The sequence below is a fragment of the Ambystoma mexicanum genome, chromosome 8, assembly GCF_040938575.1.
Source record: "Ambystoma mexicanum isolate Mex_15411 chromosome 8, UKY_AmexF1_1, whole genome shotgun sequence".
NCBI classification, from domain to species: domain Eukaryota; kingdom Metazoa; phylum Chordata; class Amphibia; order Caudata; family Ambystomatidae; genus Ambystoma; species Ambystoma mexicanum.
In genome coordinates, this window is record NC_090929.1 from 1,474,952,505 (window position 1) to 1,474,978,727 (window position 26,223).

General features: G+C 45.9%; 1 protein-coding gene across 3 annotated transcripts in view; it reads right to left on the reverse strand.

Moving 5' to 3' along the window:
* LSR (lipolysis stimulated lipoprotein receptor) overlaps positions 1 to 25,941 on the reverse strand; it is a 624,987-nt gene extending 599,046 nt beyond the window's left edge. Inside the window, exon 1 of one of the 3 annotated variants that reach the window (XM_069611646.1) lies at positions 25,709 to 25,941. In XM_069611646.1, the coding sequence (XP_069467747.1) occupies positions 25,709 to 25,766 (58 nt within the window). In that variant the 5' untranslated portion in view covers positions 25,767 to 25,941. The remainder of the gene's footprint in view (positions 1 to 25,708) is intronic. The other 2 variants (XM_069611644.1, XM_069611645.1) reach the window with 2 other exon arrangements.
* Positions 25,942 to 26,223: the final 282 nt, after the last annotated feature.

The following is a 26,223-nucleotide window of genomic DNA, read 5'->3' on the forward strand; positions in this document are numbered from 1 at the left end:
CCTGGCCACCCTCTGAACTTCGGGTCCAGGCTCATGCATGTCCAGTTGCCCTTGCACTGCGTCCGGGCCTCCCATGCGCTTGCACGTCTGTAGCTGCAACCTCACAGTCTCCAGATTCTCTACACTTATGAGCCACTTACCGTGAGCACTATGAGGAACCTGCACTCCCGCCGCCCGTCCTCCCACCTCCGCCAACCGCCAAACTTGCACAATCTGAATGACAAAAGGCCTAGTAAGACTAGTTTTTTTCTTCCCTTACTTGTCTTGTCGCACCTAGAAACATTTGTGTACAGGCACGTTATAAATGACTTGCATCATACATCCTTGTTGAGGCATGCGGCCAGGTGTAGGACACTTCTCAGGGGCACATGGGAGGACGGGATAACTTTGAGAAGGGCATTGCCCCCATCCAGGTGGGATACGAGCAGTGCTTGAACGGTGGGTCTAAAGCTGCCCGGAGGGAGGAAGGGCTTGACTTTCCACAGGAGGGAAGAGCCAATACCAAGCTGTTTGAGTTTTCTTAGCTCTGTGCATCTTGAAGGAGTGGTACTTGATGATGTTGAGCCAGAGGGACTTGGAGCAGGAGCTGATCCCAGGTGTGAAGCCCTCAGAGTTCATGGTTGGTAAGCAGGCATGTATGTCTGGGTGCTTGTTGGTGAGGAGTAGGAATTCAGCCTTGGAGAGGTTGAGCTTAAAGTATGCACTGGACATCCAAGACTGAATCAGCGAGAGGCAGGATTTGAGCCTTTGGATGCCCTTGATGGATTGATCTTGAGGTACAATTGTGCATACTCAACGTATTGGAGGATGTGGATGTTGTGTTTGGCTAGGAGGGCTCCCATCGACTCAGTATATAGATAGATCACTGGGGAGAAGGTGGAACCCTGCGGGACTCCACAGGCGACAGGAAGCATTGGCGATCTAGAGGAGTCCATCTGAACAAACTGATGGTCGTTGGCATGGAAGGACTTGAACCAACGCAGGACAAGGCCGCTGATCCCCATGTGCCGATGGAGGGTGCCCGCGAGCGCCTGGTAGACTGTCGAAAGCGGCCAAGTAGAACCAAGAGGCAAGGGCTATTGAGCACCTGTATGGTTGATGTCTCCATGCTGCATCTGGGTCTGAACCCGGATTGGTATGGTGGAAATGAGTTGCTGCAGTTGTGCGGCTACTGCGTTCTCCATGATCTTACCTAGGAAGGGAAGATGGGTGATAGTTACCTAGGTTGTCGGGATCCAGAGTCGGTTTCTTGAGTAGAAGGAGGATTTGTCCTGCCTTTAGGTTTGATGGGAAGATGCTGTGAGTTAGGGAGCGGTTGATTTCCAGGTAGGGAAGGAGAACTTCTGCTGGGAGGGTTTTGAGGGTGGAAGCTGGGAGGATGTCTGTATATGATGTGGCTTTGAGGACGGCCAGGGTTTCTACCAGTTCCTCTGTAGAGTGTCTTGAATGTTGTCCAGGGTGTGGAGATTTCAAAGGAGGGACGTGGGGTGGGTCTGTAGATGCAGAGCTGGTGTCTACGTGCTGGCAGATCTTGCTGATTTTCTCGAAGAAGGAATTGATGGCGGTAGATTTATCGGTGGAGTGTCGTATGGCAGGGTCGGGTACAGGGTTGATGCAGTGCTTGACCGCTCTGAAGAGGGTTCTGTTTTTGTTGTTGGCTTCTGCTAAGGTGTTCTGATAGTAGGAGGCCTAGGCTGTGTTGATTAGTTACTCTGGGGGGGATAGGGGACCTATGGTTGCTCCGAGTTCCTTGAGGGGCACCAGATCAGATGCAGCCCTAGAGCGATGCCAGGTTTTCTCCCGTTTCCTGATGACGCTTTTGCTGAGGTTAAGTTCTTGTGTGTACCAGGGTGCTGGCTGTGGTTTTCAGATGCATTGTTTCAGAGGCGCATGTTGGTCGATGGAGGGTGGCGTTCAGTGCTTCCAGTAGAGTCGCAGTTAGGTTGGGGGTGTTCGGTTTATGTGAGGCGGAGGTTGGCTCGATGTTGAGTATTCAAGACAAAGGCATCTGCTGTGGTCCTGTCCCCATATCACCTATAAAATCCCACTTTTTGCCTTTAAGACACCTTCAAAAACTTTTGACATTTGCTGCTCAAAACAATTGCCTACACCCCTGCTTTCACCTAGAGTTGCTCCTTTGCTCTCAAAGTCTGCATTTTCCATCTCCTTTACAGGGGTGAGTCCTAGGTGTCTTTAATAAGTTGTGTGGAATGTTGTTTTTATTAAAAGTTCCTATTTTTTCCAGAACCTTGACTGGACATTTATTTTGGTACCACCGTACTATTGCCATTTGTGTTATAAGTGTAAGAGCTTGCAGGCCTCCTGAAGAGTGTACCATGCCCTACCCGTTTACCTGAAGAGCTGAAGGAGGCATACCTGTCCAGCTGTGACCTTTTCACCTTCATGAAAGATCATGACTTGTTCATGCCAGTGGGTGCGTCTTGCCAAATACCCCAGTGTCCCACCACCTAGCCAATAAGTAGACTGTGGTGAGTCACCCAGAGATCCAACAGGCTGCGAGCAGACCACTGGTTCCAAACAAGTAAAATGAAGAGAGACGAGCTCAGCAGTGATCACCCCCATACAAGATAAGGTTACACACCCAATTACCTTTTAGTTTTTCTTTGGAGGGAACCAATAGATTCTGTTTCCAAAGGTAAGATACAGATTCCAGGTGCTGCGTCCATTCGATAAGCGTAGAAATCAAATAAAAAAAAGACCTCCAATTCGTCACAAGGGGGGCGTACCAAGGGAGAGCAAAAGCTAGACCGTCACAAGGAACACAGCGCCAATTCACCGGGGTCCAGAGGCAGAACAGGTCCACTATACAGAGAAACAGATCACCTTCATGAAAAAGGTTGATGGAAAACACAAATCGGGCCAATGACTGAAGCACAGAGAGCAAACAAAGCGAGAGCAGAAGCAGTCCAGCTAGCAGGCGTGGGTCTGGATACACTGCGGTTCTTGCAGAGGTCAATGAGGTCGGCAGAGATTGTCCAGCAGGCGGGAGTCTGGAAACACAACGGGTCGTGAAGAAGGCATGGCAAACAGTCGAGTAGGTGGCCAGGGGTCTATATAGACAGCAGGTCATGCATTAAACACTGAACAAATAACACAGCCGGCTGAGTAAAAGACATCGAGTGGCAGCTCCTCAGCAAACGTTCTATTTGAGGAACAAGTGCTTCAGTCGTCTCTGGTGAGTCATGCTGCACAAAGTGCTAGTGCTGCCTGTTACATGTGTGCCAGCCAAATGACACGTGGGACTCTTGGGAGTTACAACAACATAGGCACAATCGTGTCCAAATGGGGCCTGGCACTGTGTCCCTTTTAAGACCAGCCTAACTATTTTGCACAAACTCACTTGACTTTGTGTCGATCCATCTTCTTCACTCTCCTCCTCTGACCTCTCCCTTAATGTCTCGGTCCCTGCACCCACTACTCCTCAACTTCCCTTTTCAATGGCCAAGAGGAAATTCATGCAGGACTTCTTATCCCCTGACCGTGATGATGCGCGGTCCCCTCTCCCGTCTCTTCCCCATTCAAGCCTCTTCCATTGATGTTGCTGTTCTGTGCACTTATGGCTGCCTTTACCAACAATGCTTTCACACCTTTCCATCACCTCACTCAACCTTGGATCACCCCTCCAAAAAACATGCCCATTCTCACCCTACCATAATTCACTTGCTGCCCACACCTCTGTACTGTGAAATCCTCCTACTTCAGAAACCCAATACCACCCCAAACCACCCTCCCCCCTGCAAACGTTCATCTACCTCTCAAGCTTTGGTCTCACCTGCAAAGCAAATATTATTCCATGCTCCCTCTCTGCCAATGACTTTACACACTGCTTCCCCCCACTGCCCTTATACTCGGACCATTTCTCCTCTATTGAACTAGCACCCAACCTTTGCAGCAACCAGTTTGCTCCTCCAAGGTCAAAGACTCAGGCACAATCTGCCCTCATCTCTCTGAGCTTAACTTCCCTGTCCATGTTGGACTCTTCCCTGCTTCCTTCAAATTTGCTACTGCCCTACTCACTTCTGAAGAAACCTGCTGCTGGCCCAAACACTCCAGCGAACTATCATCCAGTTTCAATCCTTCCTCAAAATTCAAAGGCCCCTCAACAAGATCACTAGATACATTGGGGATAATGGCGTTAGAGAACCACTTCAATCAGGCTATCAAACTATCCCTCCCTCCTTCGTTCTCCCACAGCTTCCTAATCATCTACAGAACCCCTGGCTATGATAGACAATTCTCAAACAACCTCTGCGACTCTATTGCCACCCTCCAACTAAACCACCGTACCCTCACCCTTCTAGGAGATTTCAATATTTGGCTTGACATCCCAACCAACCCCATGACCCACACTCTGGTTGACGGCCTAGACGCAATTAACCTCCATACCCACATAAATGGACCGACTCACTATAAAGGACACACTTGATGCCATCTTCAGCACCCACAACCTGATACACCTACCCCCCCCCCCACCCTGATCTGGTCCGATCACTTCATTGTTTCCTTCACCATTCGCTCTCCCAACCCGCTCCCCTTACCTGAACCAGAACCTCTGATTCTATGCAAATGCGGGAAGAAACTAAAAATCACTCCCGACCTAGCCGATTCCCTCTTCCAGTCTCCTTCTACCAACCTACCCGACGAACGTCTAACCTCTGACACCTTTGACTCATGGCTCAACACCCTCTTGCAAATCATCAGCCCGCCGTGCCTTTTCCCCTAGATGGTTCACATCTGAACTGAAGACCATTAAACAAAATCTCTAGAACGCAAATGGCAGAAAGACCAAACACCCCTTAACAGATCCACCTTGGCCCAGCACCTTCGTCAGTACAAGGCTGAAATCTGTAAAGCAAAAAAAGCCCATTACAACTCTCGAATCCTAAACTGCTGAATACCCAGCAAAGAACTTCACAAAATCATCACCGAATTCACCAACCCATCATGCACCACCACAACCCTCCCGACCCCCTCACAATCCCTGTGCGACTCTCTCTCTCTCTCTCTCTCCACTTTTCCACCACAGATCTCGAAAGAACAAACGCTCTAACCAACAAACTAGCTCTCTTACACCCACCAGGCAATCCACCCTCCATACCGGCCATCCCACCGCCTGCGACCATTACCCAACCAACCTTCGACTCCTTCAGTCCAACATCAACCGACCAACTTCTCAAACTTCTCTCTACCCGAAACCATCCGGCTCTCCGCTGGACCCTTGCCCAGCTATAACCCTCAAAGAAATGTTTGCATATACCTGCGCAGGAGAACCTGCAAGAATCCTCATAAATGACTCCCTTTCCTCAGGAATTTTCCCCGACGCTTTTAAAACGGTTCATGTCAAACCTCTATTAAAAAAAACCTGCCCTCAACCCTCTCGAACCCAAAAACTACCGCCCCATCTCAAACACTAGGTTCCTAGCCAAACTCATTGACCGAACCGCCTACTCCCAACTAAATGCCTTTGTCAAAGCCAACAATCTCCTAGACCCCGCTCAATCGGGCTTCAGAGCCCGACACAGAACTGAAACCACCCTAACCTCAATCTGGGATGACCTTAAAAACACAGCAGATTCTGCGGGATGCGCTGCATTAATCCTTCTTGACCTATCCGCCGCCTTCGACACAATCAACCACTCAATCCTCCTTGACCGCCTCCTCTCCCTAGGAATTCGTGGAACCGCTCTCAAATGGATAGCATCCTTCCTCAATAATAGGAAACAAATAACCCTACTCTCCAACTATTCCTCCCAAGCCCGACCAGTCGACACTCGAGTTCCACAAGGAGCATGCCTATCAGCCCTCCTGTTTAACCTCTACATGGCCACCCTCCCACAAATAATTTGTTTGTACAACATCCTGTTCTACAACTATGCCGATGACACTCAACTAATTCGTAAACTCCTGAACTCAAAACCCAACTGCCGACCTGGCCTCGTTCCTGCCTCCTCGACATAGACCTCTGGATGACCACAAACCACCTCTTGCTAAATCCCTCCAAAACCGAAATCATGGTATGTGGCAACACCAAACTTCTTCCACACCCACTACTCTGGCCATCTGCCATGGGTAACTCACCAACACCCTCCAATTCAGTAGAAAAAAGCTTGGATGCACTCTAGACTCAGACCTAACCCCCCTCGCACCAAGTCAACAACGTCTCAAAGTCCTGCCACTACCACCTTAAAACTCTTCTTAGTCACATTTTTCGATACCTCTATTTTCCTTTCCCAACAGACTCTCTGCGGTGCAATCAATTTTTATATCAAGACTATACTATGCAAACCCCCTCGACCTCGGAGTCCACGCATACCAACTGACTAAACTACAAAGAGCACAAAACTCTGCAGCCAAACTGCTACTAGCACTTGGCCCAAGAGATCACATCTCCCCAGCCCTCAAAACTCTGCACTTGTAACGGTCACCTGACTCCCACGTGGGCACTGGCCTGGTTCGCGCTGCTGTGACCTCGTCTAAGGTGATGCGCAGGGTTCGGAAGACGGACTGGACCGGGCCCCAGATCTGGCTTGTCTGACTCGCAGAAGTATCCTTTTGTAGGTGAGAATATGGGGTTAACTGTCTGCGGGGTAATGCAATCAGCCTCCCACTTACCCCTCTCACCCTTCTCAAAACCCTTCTGTGCTTCCCCATAGCGTCTCACCTTAGGGTCTGGAAGGACGAGCTCTCCATCCTGCTTCTGATGCAGGGGCGCGTTGGTATCCAGTTACGTCACTGGATTTTCAGATGGGTGAGAACCAAACTTGCTTGGCTTCCAGGTAAGTTTTCTATAAGTGGTTCCCCTTGTGTCCATGCATTAATGTTCTAATGCTAGTGTCTTTTTCCCCATAGGGGCCGGGGTACGGAATGCCGGGGAACAGGCACCGACCCGAGACGAGCGGTGAAATCCTTGTGGAAATCAGGTAAGTGAGTGTTTTGGTAATGTCTTTTCATTCACTCATTAACGCTGATGTCTTTTTCCCCTTAGGGGCCGGGGTCCGAAAATGCCTGGATGCGGCGCGGACCCGAAATGAAAAGGGAATGACCCAACAGGCAAGTCTTGACATGGAGTTTTAGCTTCCCTTTTCCCTTCTTCCTCTCACCTTTGTTCTTGTCTTTTTCTCCCTAGGCGCGGGGGCGCGACTGCGAATCCGGATGGTCGCTGCTGAACATGGAGGCGCCCTGTAAAGGTGAGGAGAATGCGGCGCTGCAGCGATCGATGCGATGTGCTTTTAAAAATAAATGTCTTCCTTTTCAGGATTGTCGGCGAAATGTCTCTGGGATGCAGATTTAGCAGGTGAGGCCTTTTCCCTCCTCTGTTCTCTTGTTCCCTTCCTTTGCAGGTGATTCAGGATACTGGCAGGTGTGGCAGAAGTCAATATGCAGGAGCAGACACGGTGAGCGTCCAGCTGCTAGATGCAGAACAACGTGAAGCACGTGTGGCTGATTGGGTGTGGTTTAAATAGCCTTGGAAGAAGTTTCTAGAATGTGTCCTTCCTCCAATCAGGTATGTATCCTTCCCCGACCACGCCCGGGTGGTAAATGAGTCCCACAGGTAAAGTAGTTCCTTTCAGGCCTCAAGGAGGCCGGGGTTCTGCAGCATGGTCTGCATCAGGTAAGTGCACCCAAACACTTTCATAATGATCCTGACGTTTTCTATGAGCCTGGCGCCATAGGCGCCAGGACGCTGTCCAAAGGGCCCCTATAAGGGGTTGCTGGGACCTTCCCCGGGGACTTGATGTCCGCTTTCGGGGACGCAGGGCCTGAGCCGGCTCCCCGGGAGCGGGCATCGTGACAGCACTGGCTTCCGGTTGCCTGAAGGGCGACCTTCAAAACCTTATGCATTTCTCACCGAGCAGTGCATAAAACCGGACCTCAATATCTGCAAGACAAACTAAAACCCTATCACCCTGCACGTACTCTAAGATCAAGCTCAGCCGGCCTCCTAGTCATACCAAAAACAAACTCAGCCAGATTAGGTGGATCATTCTCAGTCTTGGCCCCTTCGCTGTGGAACGCACTCCCACCCCACATCCGTCTCACCGAGGACCTCACGTCTTTCCGCAAATTACTGAAAACATGGCTCTTCCCCTAAAACCTACCCCTAACTCAAACTGGATAACAGCAACTCAATATCATTAGCCCAAACCGCTAAATCATAAACAGTCCAGCATCATGATCCGAGCGACAATCGAAAATAATAACCTGCAAGGTAAACTAAAAAGTTAAACAAAATAGAATAAGTAAAAAGGATCAAAGCAGTGAAGTGGATAAAAAGAATAAGTTGCATGAGAGCAGTAAAGTGGTTGAAATTAATGAAATAGATGAAAGAAGTGTAATGGACGAGAGAAAAAAAATGGAGAGGATACAAAAGATGAATACATTATACTGTCAAACTAGAAATTATATTGTGCCTCCTATTGCTATGAATATATGTATATTGGCCTACGCCAAGCTGCCAACAAGCTGCTTATACATGTGAATAAACTCGCATTGCAAGGTCCCGACCTTAGAAACCATGTAAACTGTCATTTTGGGTCAAGCCGCCATTTTAGGTTTTCTTGCTCTATAAAGTCACCATGTGAGCTAAAATGGTAGCCTATGTTATTCAGAACAGAACTTGATTGTCATGACCTCTGTACAGCTAGTGTATAACTTGCCTGCAGGCCACTTGTTAGGGTCATGAGCTGAGACCTTGTCCTTCTGCTGACCTGTGTGCAATGGATTACCTGTATCACCGAAACTGATCTATAATTGAATGAGAACACCTGCTTAACTACATTGTATAAACTAAGTCCTGCATTGTAATGTTAGGCCTAGAGCATACATTATTACCTTTTCTTCTTGTTAATGTATAAACCTAAGATGAACTAGATTTGACCTGGCAAGGGACCCTAGAGCAGTAACTTATTTATGGAATGGTTAACCTGCAGAAAGGCTGGACAAGAGGCTGGCGAAATGTATAAAAGCCTGACTGTTCAATGAATATTTGGACTCACTGAGCACACCGAACCACGCCGGAGTTCGCTGTGTTGTACTGAGGGTCGATAGCTATTTGAATTTTGTTCTGTTCTTTTGTAACTGGATTCAGTATAAAATAAAGTACTTTGTATGTTCCTTTGTAACCTGTGTTTGGTGTGTTTCCTTTTTGGTTACCCTGCCTCATATTATTTCCTTGTTTTCACAGTTGGCGCCCGGAATAGAGACCCTCAAGATTGATGCCGGATTATTGAAGGTTGACGCACGCTATCGGACGGTGTAACATAACGGGCCCGACTGAACGAGACGCGACACCTCAACAGCGCTGCACGATCCGTTCCCTGGACGATAGTTGTGTGGTCTGAGAAGGCATCTTGACGAGGGTCAATTTTTTGAGGCGGGCAGATTTGCCGAAATCACCATACACAAGGTAAAATTCGTTAGACAAGTCCTTTGTAAACCGATCGGTCCTCCTTAGGTTTGGTCAGGTGAGTCGTTACCCGACTCTTAATTCAACCCTGACAATTTGAATTTGGCGCATTGTATCTGCAGACACAATGATTGACCAGGTAACAGAGTATTTGAGAAATGCCTGGGAAATTGTCTAGCTGCTTTAGGGCATTATTCCGCAGCGATAGACAATCTTTGGAATTTAGCCGTCCGGCACCACAGGAGGGGTCACCGGCATGTACTATGTACTGTAAGCATGGCATTGGAAGTGTAGTATTTAATAAAATTTGGCACAGACAAACCAGACATGCCTCCGAACTTCAGTGGCCAGTCAATGGTAGTTTTGAGATCCCTCGTATTGAATATTTAGAGTCAGTCTTGTTAAAAAAGAAGGCCAGACCTGCAGCATTTGATGTTTTGCAAAATTGGAAAAGAGAAGCGTTGCAGCAGCTTAAAAGTAGGGAAAAACATGTGCGCCGTCATAAAACAAATGCTGAAAAGGCATTGTTATATGATCAGGACAAACAGTCTGAGTCAGTTAGGAATATGGACAGGGCCTTCTCACTCGGTATTCAGAAAATCTATCCTTCTAAAGATCTTCATGTTTCTGATGAGTTTATCGACAAATTGTTAAATGAACGAAGGCCTGGTGCCTCTGCACCACCTCCGTATGTTCCTCTTCCTCCTGCTGTACCTCTTCCTGCTGTTATTCCTGCTCAACCTGTTGGAAAGGTTACGGAATGAGGATGACGAAGAAGATAGTATCCATGTACAGAAACGATTTCTTCCGTGTCGTAAATCGACATCTGAGGAGGCACGAATTTGTACAAAAGATGCGATTAGATGGATTTCAGACATATCGATAACTCCAGTTGAGGTATAGGACACATACAGTCAATATATGCTAGAAATGCAGAGGAAAGTGATACAGGTAATGGTAGAGTACCTGCAGGATGAATGTTTAAAGAGAAAGGTTAGTTGTCCCACAGAGTTATTGAGCATTTATAAGAGAGCTTTTTCACTTGACACTTCAACTGCTTTAGCGCTCGACTTAGTTCTGTTGCTTAGTAAGCGTTCGGAGTTGCCTACATCTCAGTTGCCTATGAGAGAGGTTCCTCCGACATTTGTCCCAAAGGTTGAGATACCTGCTAATGCTGCAGCAGGTACACCTGCTGTGGACATTCCTGCACATTATGTATCGCAGTTTGTTCACGTCCCGTTTTCACGACAGGAAGTGAATACTATTAGACAAACTATTCCTGACATTAGGAAAAATCCGACAGGGTTCTATAAAGAGATATAGTCCGTTTTGCAGTCCTCAGTGTTTACCCTAGGCGACATTGACTTGCTATTCCCTGTACTCCTGCCTGTAGATTTGTGGAAACAAGTTAGAACTATAGACGATGTACCAGGGTTGGGAGATACATGGGCTAACATAGTTAGGCTTGATGGGGAAAGGCCAGCTGGTGAGAGACCACCTCAGGCGATACTAACTTTGCCTGACAGAATCATTGCAAAACTGAAAACTATAATCCCCGAAAAGAGAATTATTTGGGATAAGCTTACGGCCTGTGTCCAAGGAAAATCTGAGGGTGCTACCGAGTTCTTTAATCGGTTCAAACAGGTATTCTCGGATTTCAGTGGACAGAGTCTGGGAAAAGATTATTTGTGGACAAATTTGTACGTGGATTGCTACCTGACACCCAGTTACAAATTATGTCTTCTGAGAGCGCTTGGCAGGCGAAATCCCAATCAGAAGTACTGCACATGGCTCAGTACTACGAGAACCGTGTCAATAATGAAAAAGATAAGTCGAGAAGAGAAAAGGTGATTTGAAGACTAAAGTATTGTTACAGCAAATTGTTAGAGGCCCCAGAGGGGGTAGTTCGCAGATTAGAGGTCAGTATGTTCCACAAGGGAATGTGCCCTTGGGTCCTGTGAATATTAACCAGTGTGCCTATTGTCGCTAGGAGGGTCATTGGCGTGCACAATGCCCCGTCCTTCGACAGAGGTCGAATAACACATTTGGAAATATGGGTAGACGATCCAGAGGTCGCCTGGGTGTAGGGGGCCCTGGTAGAGGCCAGTTTTCGCAGGATCCCCAACAACCTTTTTCACAGGATAATCAGACTTCGAGTGTGGATACTAGAAACATATTTGATCATCCTTCTGCTGCATATCTATCTGAAGAGCTTCCTTTTGATGATATTTTGTTTCATTAGGATTGCCCGAAGCAGGGTTTGGAACCTACACCTATTCCCGTTAATCAGAAAGGTCCCTACGTTGAAATGGTAGTGGGAAATAGGAAACATCCATTTTTGATAGACATTGGAGCACAGAAGTGCTCCATTGATCATTCTCGGGTTCCAAACATTCCACTGTCAGGGCAAACCAATGTTTCTGTAGGGTTTTCTGGCACACCAGTTGTTTGTCCGGTTTCTTCACCGGTACCTTTTTCTTTGGACCACTGTCCATTTCTCTTGACTTCGAATTGTGGAGAGAATTTGCTGGGGTTGAATCTGTTGGAGGAATTAAATGCGGTAATTCATTGTTCTTCTGATGGAGTGCGTTTGACGATTTCACCACAGCAATGGTCTGTTTCGCAATTCTTGACTAGACCTTTGCCGCCAGAATTCAGTAATGTACCAGAGTGTTTGTGGGCAGTTGATGACAATGATGTCGGTGTTTTGCAGATTGAGCCTGTTAAAATAGTTTTGAAACATGGAATTGAGCTGCCCCGTATTCCACAGTATAAGATCTCAGTTGAAGGCGAGCGAGCTTTGAAGAGCATGGTTTCCGATTTTGTGCATCGTGGGGTGATTGAGGAGATTGCAGGAAGTTTGTGCAATAGTCCGATTTTACCTGTGTACAAAAAAGGTGATAATGCAATTCCATTTCGTTTTATAATTGATTTACGTGCCATTAATAAAGTCGTCGCTCCGCAATTTCCAATTGTGCCTGATGTGACGACAATATTAACCATGATTCCAGCTACGGCTACTCACTTCAGTGTTGTGGACCTAAAGAATGCTTTCTTCAGTATTCCTATACATGAAGATAGTAGATACTTGTTCGCGTTCACCTTAGGGGGACGCTCATTCACATTTACTCGTACACCTCAAGGTTATACTGAGAGTCCTAGTATTTATAGTAGGGCTTTGAAAGAGCAGCTCGATACCCTTGGATTGCCCCCTACTTGTACGTTGCTTCAATATGTTGATTTGCTTTTAGCCGCTGACTCAGAGCTCTTGTAAAGAGGGCACTGTGTTGTTGCTCATCCATCTAGCTAAGCATGGTCACAAAGCTTCGCTTAAAAAGTTTCAATATTGTTGCCAGGAGGTTGCCTATTTAGGCTATCTCCTGTCAAAGGAGGGAAGATTGACACCTGATAGAATAAAACACATTTCTGGCATGTCTGTCCCAAATACACAAAAGGAAGTTAGAGCCTTGATAGGTATGGCTTCTTACTGTAGGTTATGGATCCTAAACTTCTCACTAGTGATAAAACCGATGTTGGCCTTGACGAAGAAGGGTATTTCTTCGCCATTGCCATGTAATACGGAGCATCAACATTCAATCGAGTTGCTCAAGACTGCACTATGTTCGGCGCCAGTTTTGAGCACACCAAACTATGAGAAGGCCTTTGTGTTGTTTGTGCATGAATGTGATGGATGTGCTTTGGCTGTATTAACGCAGGAACATGGAGGGAAGAATAGGCCATGCGGTTACTACTCTTCCGCCCTTGATCCTGTTGCATGCGCTTTGCCAAGATGTTTGCGCGCTGTCGCTGCTGCGTCTGTAAAACAGAGTGAGGGAATGGTCCTAGGCCATGATTTAACCCTGATGGTGCCTCACTCTGTAGATATTCTATTGAACAAAACCCAAAACGCAACACCTCACTTCCGCACGACTGACAAGATATGAATTAATCTTGTTTGCTCCCCACATTCAAATTAGGAGGTGCTGCGTTCTTAATCCGGCTGAACTCCTACCTTTCCCGCAAAATACTGTTTGCAGTGACGAAGAGTCACTTGACTGCCTGTATACTACTGAACAAGATACAAAAGGCAGAGTTGATTTGAGGGACACTCCTTTGGATAACCCACAAGGGGAGCCGTTTTGTGATGGCTCCTGCTTCAAACTACTGGATGGTACATCCACAGCTGCTTATGCAGTCACTACATGGAGTACGGTTGTGGAGACCAAGAGAATTACGCATAACTCTGCGCAGGCCGCAGAGATTATAGCATTGACTCGAGCTTGTGAGATTTCCGAAGGGCTAACAGTAAACATATATACTGATAGCCAGTATGCCTTTGGGGTGGCTCACAACTTTGTGAGGCTTAGGTCAGAGAGGGTTTTTAACTTCGCATGGCACCAAGATCCAACATGGCTCCCTGATAGTACAATTGCTTTCAGCGCTTGCGCTCCCTAGTCAGTTAGCAATCATTAAGTGCGCAGCACATCGCAAGATTATAGATGATGTAGGGAAAGGGAATGCTTTCGCTGATCAAATAGCTAGACAAACTGCCTCTGATCTCTTCACGAAGATGTATGTTTCAAGGGAGACTGTAGATGCCTATGCAATGGATGAGGGTGTTGGGTCTGTACGGGATATCCAAGCCGATGCCACATTAGAAGAATCCAAGAGGTGGGCTGAGGGCTTGGGGAAACTCGATGATGATGGGTGTTGGGTGGACATGGTTGCTTCCTAATGCCTATATAGTAATGATGGTTACCATGGCACACGGTCCCACACACGTGTGCGCTTAACAGATCACGAGAATGTTAGAGAAAGTCTGGGTAAATGATAAGATTTCAAAAATTGCCCAGCATTATGTCCAAAATTGCATGATTTGCCTACAACACAATGTGGGAAAGGGGACAGCAACTCCAAGAGGTAGCTTTGGGCCTCCTTCTGTCCCGTTTGAAGGGATTCACTTGGACTTTATTGAAATGGAGCGATGTAACAATCTAAAATATGTCCTTGTGGTCATTTGCGCCTTTAGTAAGTGGGTCAAGGCTTTCCCAGTTAAAGACGCTACAGCCATGACCACTGCAAAGACCATGTTAAAGGAATTCTTCCCACGGTTCGGTTTGCCGAGAATTATCTGGTCGGATAATGGTCCGCATTTTATCGCTGCTGCAATTCTACAGATATGTACGGCATCGCAAATTGACAAACGATTCCATTCGGCCAGACATGCTCAGAGCACCGGATTAGTGGCAAGACACAATGGTATCAAAAAACAAGCTCGCTAAGACGTGTGCCGGCACCAAACTAAAATGGCCGGACGCCTTAGCGATCGTGTTACTTTCAATGCCTCAAACTAAGACTGGGCACTCTCCATTTGAGGTGGTAATGGGGAGACCTGCTAATATTTGGGGTTTGCCTAAAAGCTGCGCATTGCGCGATGTAGAAAATGTACTTCTCTCCGACTATTGTAACCAATTGACTAAAAACCTGTTTTCAATTTATCACCAGGTGCGAGAGGCATTGCCGGTGAGGTACGAGGGCCCCGGTCACAGTCTACGACCAGGGGATTGGATCCTCGTTAAATCCTTCGATAGAGCGTCTTGCCTCGCACCACGTTGGAGGGGCCCCTACCAGGTGCTCCTGGTCACTAAGACTGCGGTGCGGGTAGGAGGACGTCGCCACTGGATCCACGGCAGCCACACCAAACGGATCCCACACCCAGTGCCATACGATACAAAAGACGCAGAACCCCTTTCCGACATTGAAACCAACGTACCCGAAACGGCAGACGGTGGAGAGAGAGTATCGGAGGCCGTTCCGGAAGTTGTAAGGCCCGACAAAACGGCCATCTTGCCTCCTTGCTCTCCCACTGCATCGTTTGTGGATCATCCATCTTCTGATCCAACTTCCGTTCACTCGCCACCTCTTGTGGGAAGTGACGACATCCTGTCTGCTGATTCTTTTGCACCGGAAACTGTGAAGTATAATCTCTGCCCAAGGAGATAGGTTTGCAATACGGCTCTTGCTGTACAATTGAAAGAATTTGAGGGCTTGCCCTTTTTTTGGCCCAATTGCATAAAGGGTTCTGCTGGCTAAGGGTTGTGGGAAAAGACATTAAGAAGACGCGCGACCGGAGTCGCCAGCAAACGAACAATTGGTGTTTCTCGATTGAAGACGACAATGCCCGCATCCGCTACCGTTCGTACTGAACTTTTGGACACAAATGTGACTAGGAGAGACAATGAGCAGATATGTATGGGGGCCCCGAAAACGTTTTGTTGTCACCTGGTGATAATCACGGGACTTTTAGTAACTGTTGGTTGTGGGTTTTGGTATTTGGAGAGAATGTACCCTTTGAATGATTTCCTACCTGTTGAAAATATAACTGTTGTTCCCACTCCTTCTGTGCAACTACATACCTTGTCACCTAGAGATCTTTTGCATAGACGGAATTATCAAAATAACACTACTTCTAATTATGAATGCTACCCATGCAATCTTTAACAGAACCAATTGTTGGATCTGCTCGCATTTACAGCAACATGGGGATAAAACCTCTAAGGAGGATGTACTGAAAGAGATCTTAGTAAAAGATCTAATGGCGATAGATATTTCTGACAGCTATTCAGGGTGTATGGACGATGACACATGGAGTTATTTGCAGGGAGATCAGAAGTAGTTTAGCACTTGGCATAGGCCAAAAGGAGGGTTTGTCAAACTAGAAATTATATCGTGCCTCCTATTGCTATGAATATATGTATATTGGCCTACGCCAAGCTGCTAACAAGCTGCTTATAAACTACATGTGAATAAACTCGCATTGCAAGGTCCCGACCTTAGAAACCATGTAAACTGTCATTTTGGGTCAAGCCGCCATTTTAGGTTTTCTTGCTCTATAAAGTCACCATGTGAGCTAAAATGGTAGCCTATGTTATTCAGAACAGAACTTGATTGTCATGACCTCTGTACAGCTAATGTATAACTTGCCAGCAGGCCACTTGTTAGGGTCATGAGCTGAGACCTTGTCCTTCTGCTGACCTGTGTGCAATGGATTACCTGTATCACCGAAACTGATCTATAATTGAATGAGAACACCTGCTTAACTACATTGTATAAACTAAGTCCTGCATTGTAATGTTAGGCCTAGAGCATACATTATTACCTTTTCTTCTTGTTAATGTATAAACCCAAGATGAACTAGATTTGACCTGGCAAGGGACCCTAGAGCAGTAACTTATTTATGGAATGGTTAACCTGCAGAAAGGCTGGACAACAGGCTGGAGAAATGTATAAAAGCCTGACTGTTTCAATGAATATTTGCACTCACTGAGCACACCGAACCACGCCGGAGTTCGCTGTGTTGTACTGAGGGTCGATAGCTATCTGAATTTTGTTCTGATCTTTTGTAACTGGATTCAGTATAAAATAAAGTACTTTGTATGTTCCTTTGTAACCTGTGTTTGGTGTGTTTCCTTTTTGGTTACCCTGCCTCATATTATTTCCTTGTTTTCACAATACGAATGAGTGCACGGAACAGGTAGAGTGCTTGGAACGGATAGATGGCTTGGAATGTTAGAGGTATTATTTCAATAGTATAAATGGAAATAATATAATCGACGATTCAAGTGCATGAGACGAGTGTAGTGCATGGGACGGATCGAATGCATGCGGCAAGTGACATAGGTTGATTCAATAATGTATGATGAATGAAGTGAATAGAACGGATGAATGTCGGTGGAGCAGATGAAGTGCATAGAGCGGATGAAGTGCATAGAGCGGATGAAGTGCATAGAGCGGATGAAGTGTGTGGAGCAGATGTAGGGTGCGGAGATGATGAGCAGATGTAGGGTGTAGAGCAGATGGAGCGGGTCTGTAGAGTGTGGACGAAACAGGTGATGTTTGTGGACAGAACGGGTGATGTGGATGAATCAAGTGAATTATGTGGTTTGAACGGATGAACTGGGTGGAATGGATGTATGTAGATGGAACGGGTGCAATTTGTGGATGAAAAGGAGAAAGTGGGAGGATTGAAGGGGTCAAGTATGTAGTTGAACGGGTGACGTATGTGGAAGGATGGGTGAAATATGTAAATGAAACAGCTGAAGTGTGTGGGGGGAACGAGGCAAAGTGTGTGGGGGGAACGAGGCAAAGTGGATGAAACAGATGAAGTAGGTGGATCAGCGGATGGCGAATGTGAATGCAACCGGTGAAACAGGGTATATGGAACGTGTCAAGCGGTGGGTGGTCATAATTTCGAAAAAAAAATGACAGACAAAAATGACGAAAAAAAAATGTCGAAAAAAAATGTCGACTTTCGTTTTTTTTAATTATATATTTATTTTAGGGGTTCGGGGGGAACCCCCCCATTTAAAAAAAAAATGCATTGAAAAAAAAGTCGACTTTTTTTCTGGATATTTTGACTTTCGACATTTTTGTTGTCGAAATTATGACTATAAACCGGGTCAAGCATGTGGATGGATGACACATGGAGAACGAATGAAATAGACAGACTGGATGATGAAGGACAATATGCATAGATTGGACGAAGTGCATTGATTAGAAGGAATTCATAGAACTGATCGAACTGATAGTGTACATCGAACTGAGCGAGTACATGCAACGGAGGGACTGCATGGAACAGATAGAGAGCACAGAATGAACAGTGTACAAAAATTATTAGAGTGTATGGAACGATCAGAAGTGCATAAATCGGTTGGAGTACATAAAACGATTGAAGTACATAGAATGGTTGGAGTGCATAAAATAGATGAACGCTGTAGAGCGAATGAAACAGTTTGGAAAGCATGAAACTATTGGAGTGCATAGAACTATTGGAGTGTGACCGATCTCAAGGACCATATCACATCTCCATGCTTACTCTCTTCTTTACACCACCACTCAACTTAAACACTGCGATACTATGACACCATTCGGTATAGCTGTTCTCATAAAATCACATACCTCATACACCTCATACTGCTCATCATCCTAACTAAACACTGCCGGTTACACATCCTCCAGCCTAGGCGTTCTCCTCAGGCCTAACGCAGCCAGAATCGGTCTGGATAACAACCTGCCAGAACGAACACATACTCTTGATCTCCTAACCACCACAACTACCGCTAAAAAGCAGCGGTCACACGAATACCACACCTCCTGCACACATAACCGGTGATCACATGCACCTTATGACTCTCCCTCTACTGACTTGAACTTCGGTTCCCGAGGGCGTTCAACCTACCAGCACCTTGAGACCATACCAATGGTACATAAGGCGCAATATAAATGCAAAGTAACCTAACATTACAACCTGCTGCTCATAATCAAAGTCAGTCTGATGGCTGATTGCTTTAAAGTTCAGCATAAACTTACATCGACTGGCCACTGAGGGCACCCCCATCACTCCCTCCAGTGCCACAAAATGTAATAGCGTTTATGTGCACGGCACTCTTCATTTTATAACACGTGTCATTTATGTTCGGTTTGGTAGTCACGCGTTAGTCTTGTTTTGCCCATGGCCTATGTCACACTTTGTTCACACCCACCCAAACAGTCTGACTACTTGTTTTCACTGTTGCGCTAATGTCAGGGGAATGAAGCCACCATCTACAAATAAGATATTAAAACATTGCAACCACTGAAACAAGGCGATTACATTAAAACCCCAAGTTCAATCATCTTCCCTCATGCAGGTCTAGACAGACTGTCCCACCATCCTGCCCGTGGTTTGGATAATTAGCCTCCCATTTGATTTAAAACAATAGATGTCAGGAGGGCTTGCGCCCATAGAGCCGAATTTAACAAGGTGCATAATTCCGTTACCTCCCCAACCCTTGCCCCATGTGGTCCGCATGCACACTTCTGTACATGCCCAAATCTTGCTGCCGACACCTCAACAAAATCGCCATGCCTCTTCCTCCGGTAATGCTTTCTTATAAACCATACGGTTAAACTAAGCCTCCACTACAATGGCCCACTTGAGCACAACAAAGTTCTGGAGTCACCCTGGACATGGCTAGGCGCCGCCAGACCACTATGCAGCAGGGGGCATTAGCTTCCCTGTCCTTGCAGCCAAACTCTGGAACTCCCTTCCCAATGCTGTGAGAAACTTTCCTTACTGCCACTCCTTCAAAACTAAAACCAAATTGTGGCTCCTTGAACAGGATTCATCAGCCTCCACATAACACCCCTAAAGCTTTAATCTCATCACCGACTGGGCCGCTCATAGCCTGCTGTTATGATGTAAGTGTAAGTTAAAACAAGTTCATAAAAATGTATTACCAGATCCTAGTTAAACATTGAGCTGCACTATGAGCTCATTAAGTTCTAAGAATGTTATTCTAAGAATGTGGATGAGAGACAGAGACTGCAGGGAGAGAGCCATGTTGGCACTCGGCTCTCATAGGCTGCTGTCGCTGTAATGAAATAAATTACTGTTTCTTCATCGCTGCTGCCTGGAGCCCTTATTTCATCATTGGCGACGAGGATGGCTCTCAGCAGTGTCTCCCTACTCCTTTGAAGTCTCGTCATAGCGCGGCCTGCATTATTCCACACTCCCGTGCGACAGCAGACGCTGCAGGAAGGTCAGGAGGAGCGGAACAACAGGTCAGCAGGCGCGTCCCCTGGGGGGTAATCTTGCCTTCCCCATTACTGTATTGACTCTGTCTCAAAGCAACAGTGTTTACTCTCAAGGATCCCTAGCATTGACATTATCGTTGCTGTTGCAGTTCTGGCAAGTTTCAGGAGCCAGCCATTATGACATGTATCCATTCTGTGGATGAGCAGCCATCATGTTCCAATTCAGACTGATGTAAGGAGGATTGTGACATCATACACAAGGGATTGTACTCATACAAGACTGATCCCTTTGTCTGCATAGCACAGCACTGTCACTGCTCAGTCTGTGCATCCACTGGGCATACTTGAATTGATCCAGAGTGTATTGGTTGCATCCAGCAAGCCCACTCTTTACCACCTTTTTACCGCTTAAGACATGGCAGCTTCAATACCTCCGCCAATGTCATTTTTGAATGAACCTGGACGCCCCCAAGTTAGGTGGGACAGGTGGAAAGACATGTTTGAAAACTACCTGGTGGCAATGGGAGGAGAGAGATTCAGCTCAACTCGCAAAAAGGCATTATTACTTCACAATCTTGGTGTGGAAGGCTGTGCAGTGTTTGATGGGTTAGGCAGTGCGCAAGCTGGTGAAGCGGAGGACACAGATGAATATGCCCTTGGGATTAAACAACTCAAGTATCATTTTGAGCCTAAGAAAAATGTTACATTCGAGAGGCACAAGTTCTTTCAGCGTACGCAGGAGTCCTCAGAATCCGTGGAATCGTACATAGCCTCATTAAGAACATTAAGCCACTCCTGTGAATTTGAACATCTATCTGACTCGTTAATTAGAGATCAGTTAGTGAGGTGCACAAATAATATTAGGATACAGGAGAAATTGTTGGCAAAACACACGAAGTTGGATGAAGCAGTGGACCTAGCCAGAAGCATAGAACAAACCTCACAATATGTCAAAGAACTGAAGTCTGACAAACAGAGTACCCAAGCTGTGTGCGCAGTTGATCACAGGAAGCAACATAATGTCAATACAAGCAGGAAAGGAACATGGGGTGCGAAGTGTACCAGATGTGGCAGTGTCAAGCATGGTCTGAATTACCCTTCGTGCCCAGCAAGGAATGCTGAATGTCAAGTGTAGGACCAGAGGACATTTCGCTAATGTATGCAAGAGGTCAGAAATAAATCTCTTAGAAACCAGAGACAACCAAGAAGAAGGTGCTCACTCAGCTTACAACATACAGGAGGTGTACTCCTCGCAAGACAACCCCAGACATGTCTTCGAGATTTCGACCATTGGAGGAGGAGACAGCAAAGGTCCAACAGATGTTTTTGTAATTGATGGTCAAGAAATACTCATGAAAGTTGACACATGTTCCCCATGGACCATCATTTCTAAAGAGACATTTAAGGATGTTCTAAAAAAAAGATGAATCAATGCTGGATCCACCAAGAATTCGGCCCTGCGGCTATGCGGAATCCCCTATTGAGATGCTGGGACAGTTTACTACAAGTGTGCAATACAGAGGTGGAGAATGCATAGCTGACATTTTGGTTGCAAGAAAGGGAGCCTCCCTTTTAGGTTGGGAGGAACAAACGAAGTTGAGAGTCAGGGTGCAAGCTAGCGCCACTGAGCCTTTCACCATTGCCGAGATTGATGATATGTGGTCAAGAGAGTTCCCAGAGGTCTTCACCGAAGGTCTGGGCAGACTCAAGAACTTCGAACACCATATTAGACTAAAGAAAGAATCTCAGCCTATTGTTCATAAAGTGAGACATGTGCCGTTAAACATGAGAGCGCAACTACGCAGTGAACTCAATAACTTAGTAGATAAGGGTGTCATTGAACCGGTTGAGGCCACAGAGTGGGTGTCCCCCATTGTTTTAGTGGCCAAAAATAATGGTAAATTAAGAGTGTGTGTAGATTTGCGCAGTCTTAATCGCAATATTCTGGTGGAGAGACATCCCATACCCAACATTTCCGAGACACTCTCCACTCTTGGCGAACCCAAATTGTTCTCTGTCATTGATCTCTCTGCTGCCTATCACCAAGTTCCCCTTTCCCGAGAATCGCAACATCTCACTGCCTTTGTCACACCTGATGGCACTAATAAATACAATCGCATGCCATTTGGGTTGGCCTCGGCCGCATCTGTGTTCTAAAAGGTGATGGAGGAAGTGTTAAAAGGGTTGGAAAATGTTAAGGTGTTTCAAGATGACATTCTGATTTTTGCAAGTAATGAGCATGAGCATGACAGAGTACTTAGGGCAGTACTATGCAGACTGAAAGAGGCTGGGTTAACGGTCCAAAGAAGCAAATGTAAAATAAGTGTTGAGGAAGTGGAGTATCTGGGACACAAAGTTTCGAAAGGTATGTCTCCCAAAAAGTCACTCATAGAAAGCATTAGTAATACTCCTCAGCCCCAAGACAAGGACCAACTACGTTCTTTCATGGGACTAGCGGAATATTAACATAAATTTGTGAATGTCTTGCATCCATCTCATCTCCATTGAGGGAGTTACTAAAAAAGAACGTGAAGTACACATGGTCCAAAGAGTGTCAGGAAGCATTCTTGCAAATCAAAGATTGTATAGTCAAGGCCCCATCCTTAAGTGGATTCATGTTTGGCAGGAAAACGTTGCTTTCAGTTGATGCTAGTACCCTTGGCTTAGGAGCAGTTTTGACTCAGGTAAAACTGAATACACAATTGCATTTGCATCCAGGCCACTTAGAGGAGCAGAAAAAAATTACTCGGTCATTGAAAGAGAGGCACTAGCAGTATTTTGGGCAGTCACGCACTTCAAGTTCTTTCTATGGGGTCGACCTTTTATTGTCAGATCAGATCACAAGCCTTTGGTTCAATTGATGAACGGTTCTGAGTGAGCCAAAGGGTCTCCAAGAGTTTCGAGGTGGATGGTAGAACTCTGGGGTTATAATTTCAAGGTGTGTTACATTCCCGGGAGGGAGAATGTGGTACCAGATTGTTTATCCAGATTACCTGTGTGTGATGGTGAATTGGAGGGAGCACCTGAATTTCAAGATGTGAGCATTGCAGAAATTGAGCACGATGCCATTGATAAAGAGATGTGGATAAGAGCTGGTGAGGAGGATTTAATATTGAATCAAGTTATGATTTGGACCAGAGAAGGATAGCCTCACAAGAATATTGTGGGAAAAGAGTTTGACAGATATTTTGGTGAGAAGGACGAGTTAAGTATGTCTGAGGACGGATGTAAACGGAAATAGGATAATACCCCCCAGTGGAGTCAGATCTCATTTAGTGAATATAGCACATCAAGGTCACCTGGGCATGGGAGGAACAAATAGATATTTGCGGCAATATTTCTGGTGGCCCGGGATTGACAGCAATGCAGAGAAGTGTGTTAGGGGTTGTAGAGAGTGTGGTAAGAGTGACAAGACCAAGATGGTTAGAGAAGTACCAATAAATCCTGTCAAAGTACTGAGTGAACCATGGCAAAAAGTTGCAGTTGATTTGATGGGACCATTACAAAACCTTGACAATAGTTATAAATACATTGTTGTGTTAGTAGACTACCATTTCAAATGGATTGAATGGAAGGCTTTGCGTGAGGCAACCACTGCAGAGATGGTGTTATTCTTCGAGGAAGTGTTTTACAGGGAGGGTTTCCCGAAGGAATTAATCACTGATAACGGAGTACAATTCTGTTCTGAAAGGATGTTAACTTTCTTGAAGAAATTTTGCATCAAACACACTAGAACTGCTTTATATCATCCAAGGGCCAACAGCCTCGTTGAGAGAGCTAATAGGTTCATAAAGGGTGGTTTGCAATTGGCCATGGCTTCTAATCTAAGATGGTTTGGTGTAGTAAGAGAAATGATATGGAACTACTGTACCACACCACACTCAGTTACAAATGTATCTCCGTTCATGTCATTGAAAGGGAGACAACCTGGAACAAAATTATGTCCAGGGTGGATGGACTTAGCCAAGAGTTCCAACATTGATTGCTAGAGAATTATGACTCTCATCAAAGAAGCACAGGATGTGTACAAAGAAAGATTTGATGAGGACAAGAGTGTCAAAAGTAATACCTGGAAAGTGGGAGATTGTATTCTCATAAAGAACCCTAAATTCACTCCCAAATGTGTTGAAAGCAAATACATTGGTCCCAAGAAAATATCTGCGGTAAGAAACAATGTAGTAATTGTAGAAGGGGGGGGGGGGAGTGTTGGTCAATGTCCAGAATTGTGAAATGTCCAGAATGCATGAAGGACAATGCACATGATAAACATTACATTGGTGAACACGACAATGGTGAATTTGCTAATAACAGTATCAGAGACTCTAGTGTCATAGATAAGTGCTCCAAGGATGACAACAATTCAAGGTCTGCAGCAGAGACACATTCAAATAGAGTCAAGAACAAACCCGGCTGGTTTAAGGATTATTATGTGGAGTAAACAGCTGTATGCACATAAGGGATGAGATGTGTTATGATGTAAGTTAAAACAAGTTCATAAAAATGTATTACCAGATCCTAGTTAAACATTGAGCTGCACTATGAGCTCATTAAGTTCTAAGAATGTGGATGAGAGACAGTAGAGACTGCAGGGAGAGAGCCATGTTGGCACTCGGCTCTCATAGGCCGCTGTCACTGTAATGAAATAAATTACTGTTTCTTCATCACTGCTGCCTGGAGCCCTTATTTCCTAACCTGCCCAGTCCACACTGAGATTAGATGCGCCCGTCACCTGTTACAACTGTATTCTCCTTCTGCTATAATGTACATTATGTATATATTTGAAGAAAAAACGTTTTTATTGTAATTTATCTGCCTGATCTGTATTAGTTTACACCCCTGCAAATGTTACTTCTCCTTGAACATGCTGTAAATTAAGTGGGCAAAATGTAAATTGTATATTTCATCTATTTGCCGTAACAAGTAACTAACTGCTCACTAAACATGCGCACTATAAATAAAACAAATACAAATACTATGGAGGTACAGGATGCAATACAAATACAACTTAAACACATTTACAGATGTTAGGTTATGTTAAGTCATTTCTGATCGGAATCTACTGCCCTGTTCTGCAAGCAACTACAAATAGAGAAAGAAAAAAACTAAACAATCAGGGTTCCATTCAGTTTGTGGTGCAAGAACGTAATGTGTGGCTAGCGTGCTTCAGCTTACATACACCACAATAACAATGTGTGATACCGTTAGCAGTTTGTGTCCCTCGATTCACTTTCAGCATGGCGGGATTGTTAGGCAGTACCCATCATACATCTCAGCTCACCGCCACCTTGGACATATGGTCACCCTGCACACACCACTGTCCCATGTGAAGTGCTTCAATTGGCTCGCCTATCCTGGAAAGCTTTCACTAACATTCAAAAGTACACCAACTTCCACTGACTTCAATGTGGTCACTCAGCAACACCTGCCTACCTTGGAGGGCGTCGAAGTTGAGGTACTGGTACACTGTAGCCTGCCTGTGTCCCTCCCAGTGGTTCCTGTCTGTGTTTTCCCCAACAGTGGCACCTGCAATGCCTCATAGCACAAAGGACGGTTCTTTCCGCGTTCTGCCCTCACATTGCCCTCCCCCACGGACCAGTTTGTGCGTGTATTTTGTCCCTGGCACCAGACATGTACCCCATTAAAAAAAAAAAAAAACACCTGCCCAGCTTCAGTCCGAGTGTGAAAGTACCGTAACCCCAGCCTCACCTATTAAAAGCAGGACAAGAAGGCAAAAGGCGCCCGGCAGCCTCCGCCGGGCCCCCATGTCAAACCCTCGCCACTGAGGTGCAATCTGCGACGAAAGTATCCAGAGGGGCGAGGCTCAGGTGCGCGCAGACGGGGAACCACGCGCGGCCGGTTACCAAATCAGAGAACAGCACTTCGAAACTGTTGCGCGCTCCCGAAACCACAACACCACCCACTTCCGGATCCAAGAACTTGGGGATGGGAGGTAAATCTACTAGGTGCGAGCGAGCTCGTGGCCCCGCCCACTTCCGGCCAACACCAGAGACTCAACTCATAGGGTAACTAAGTGCCAGGTAGAAAAGGAACCCGCCCTCGGAAGTAACAGCACATTATTTGTGACTGAGTTTTCAAGTTTCACGCGAGGGTGATGGGAATTTTCAGGGGAATTGGTGGCTTTGTGATTCAGACATGTCCATGCACGAATCTTTCTTTGGAAACTTTCTTCGATATTTTGTTAGGCTTCGGGTGTTTTCATT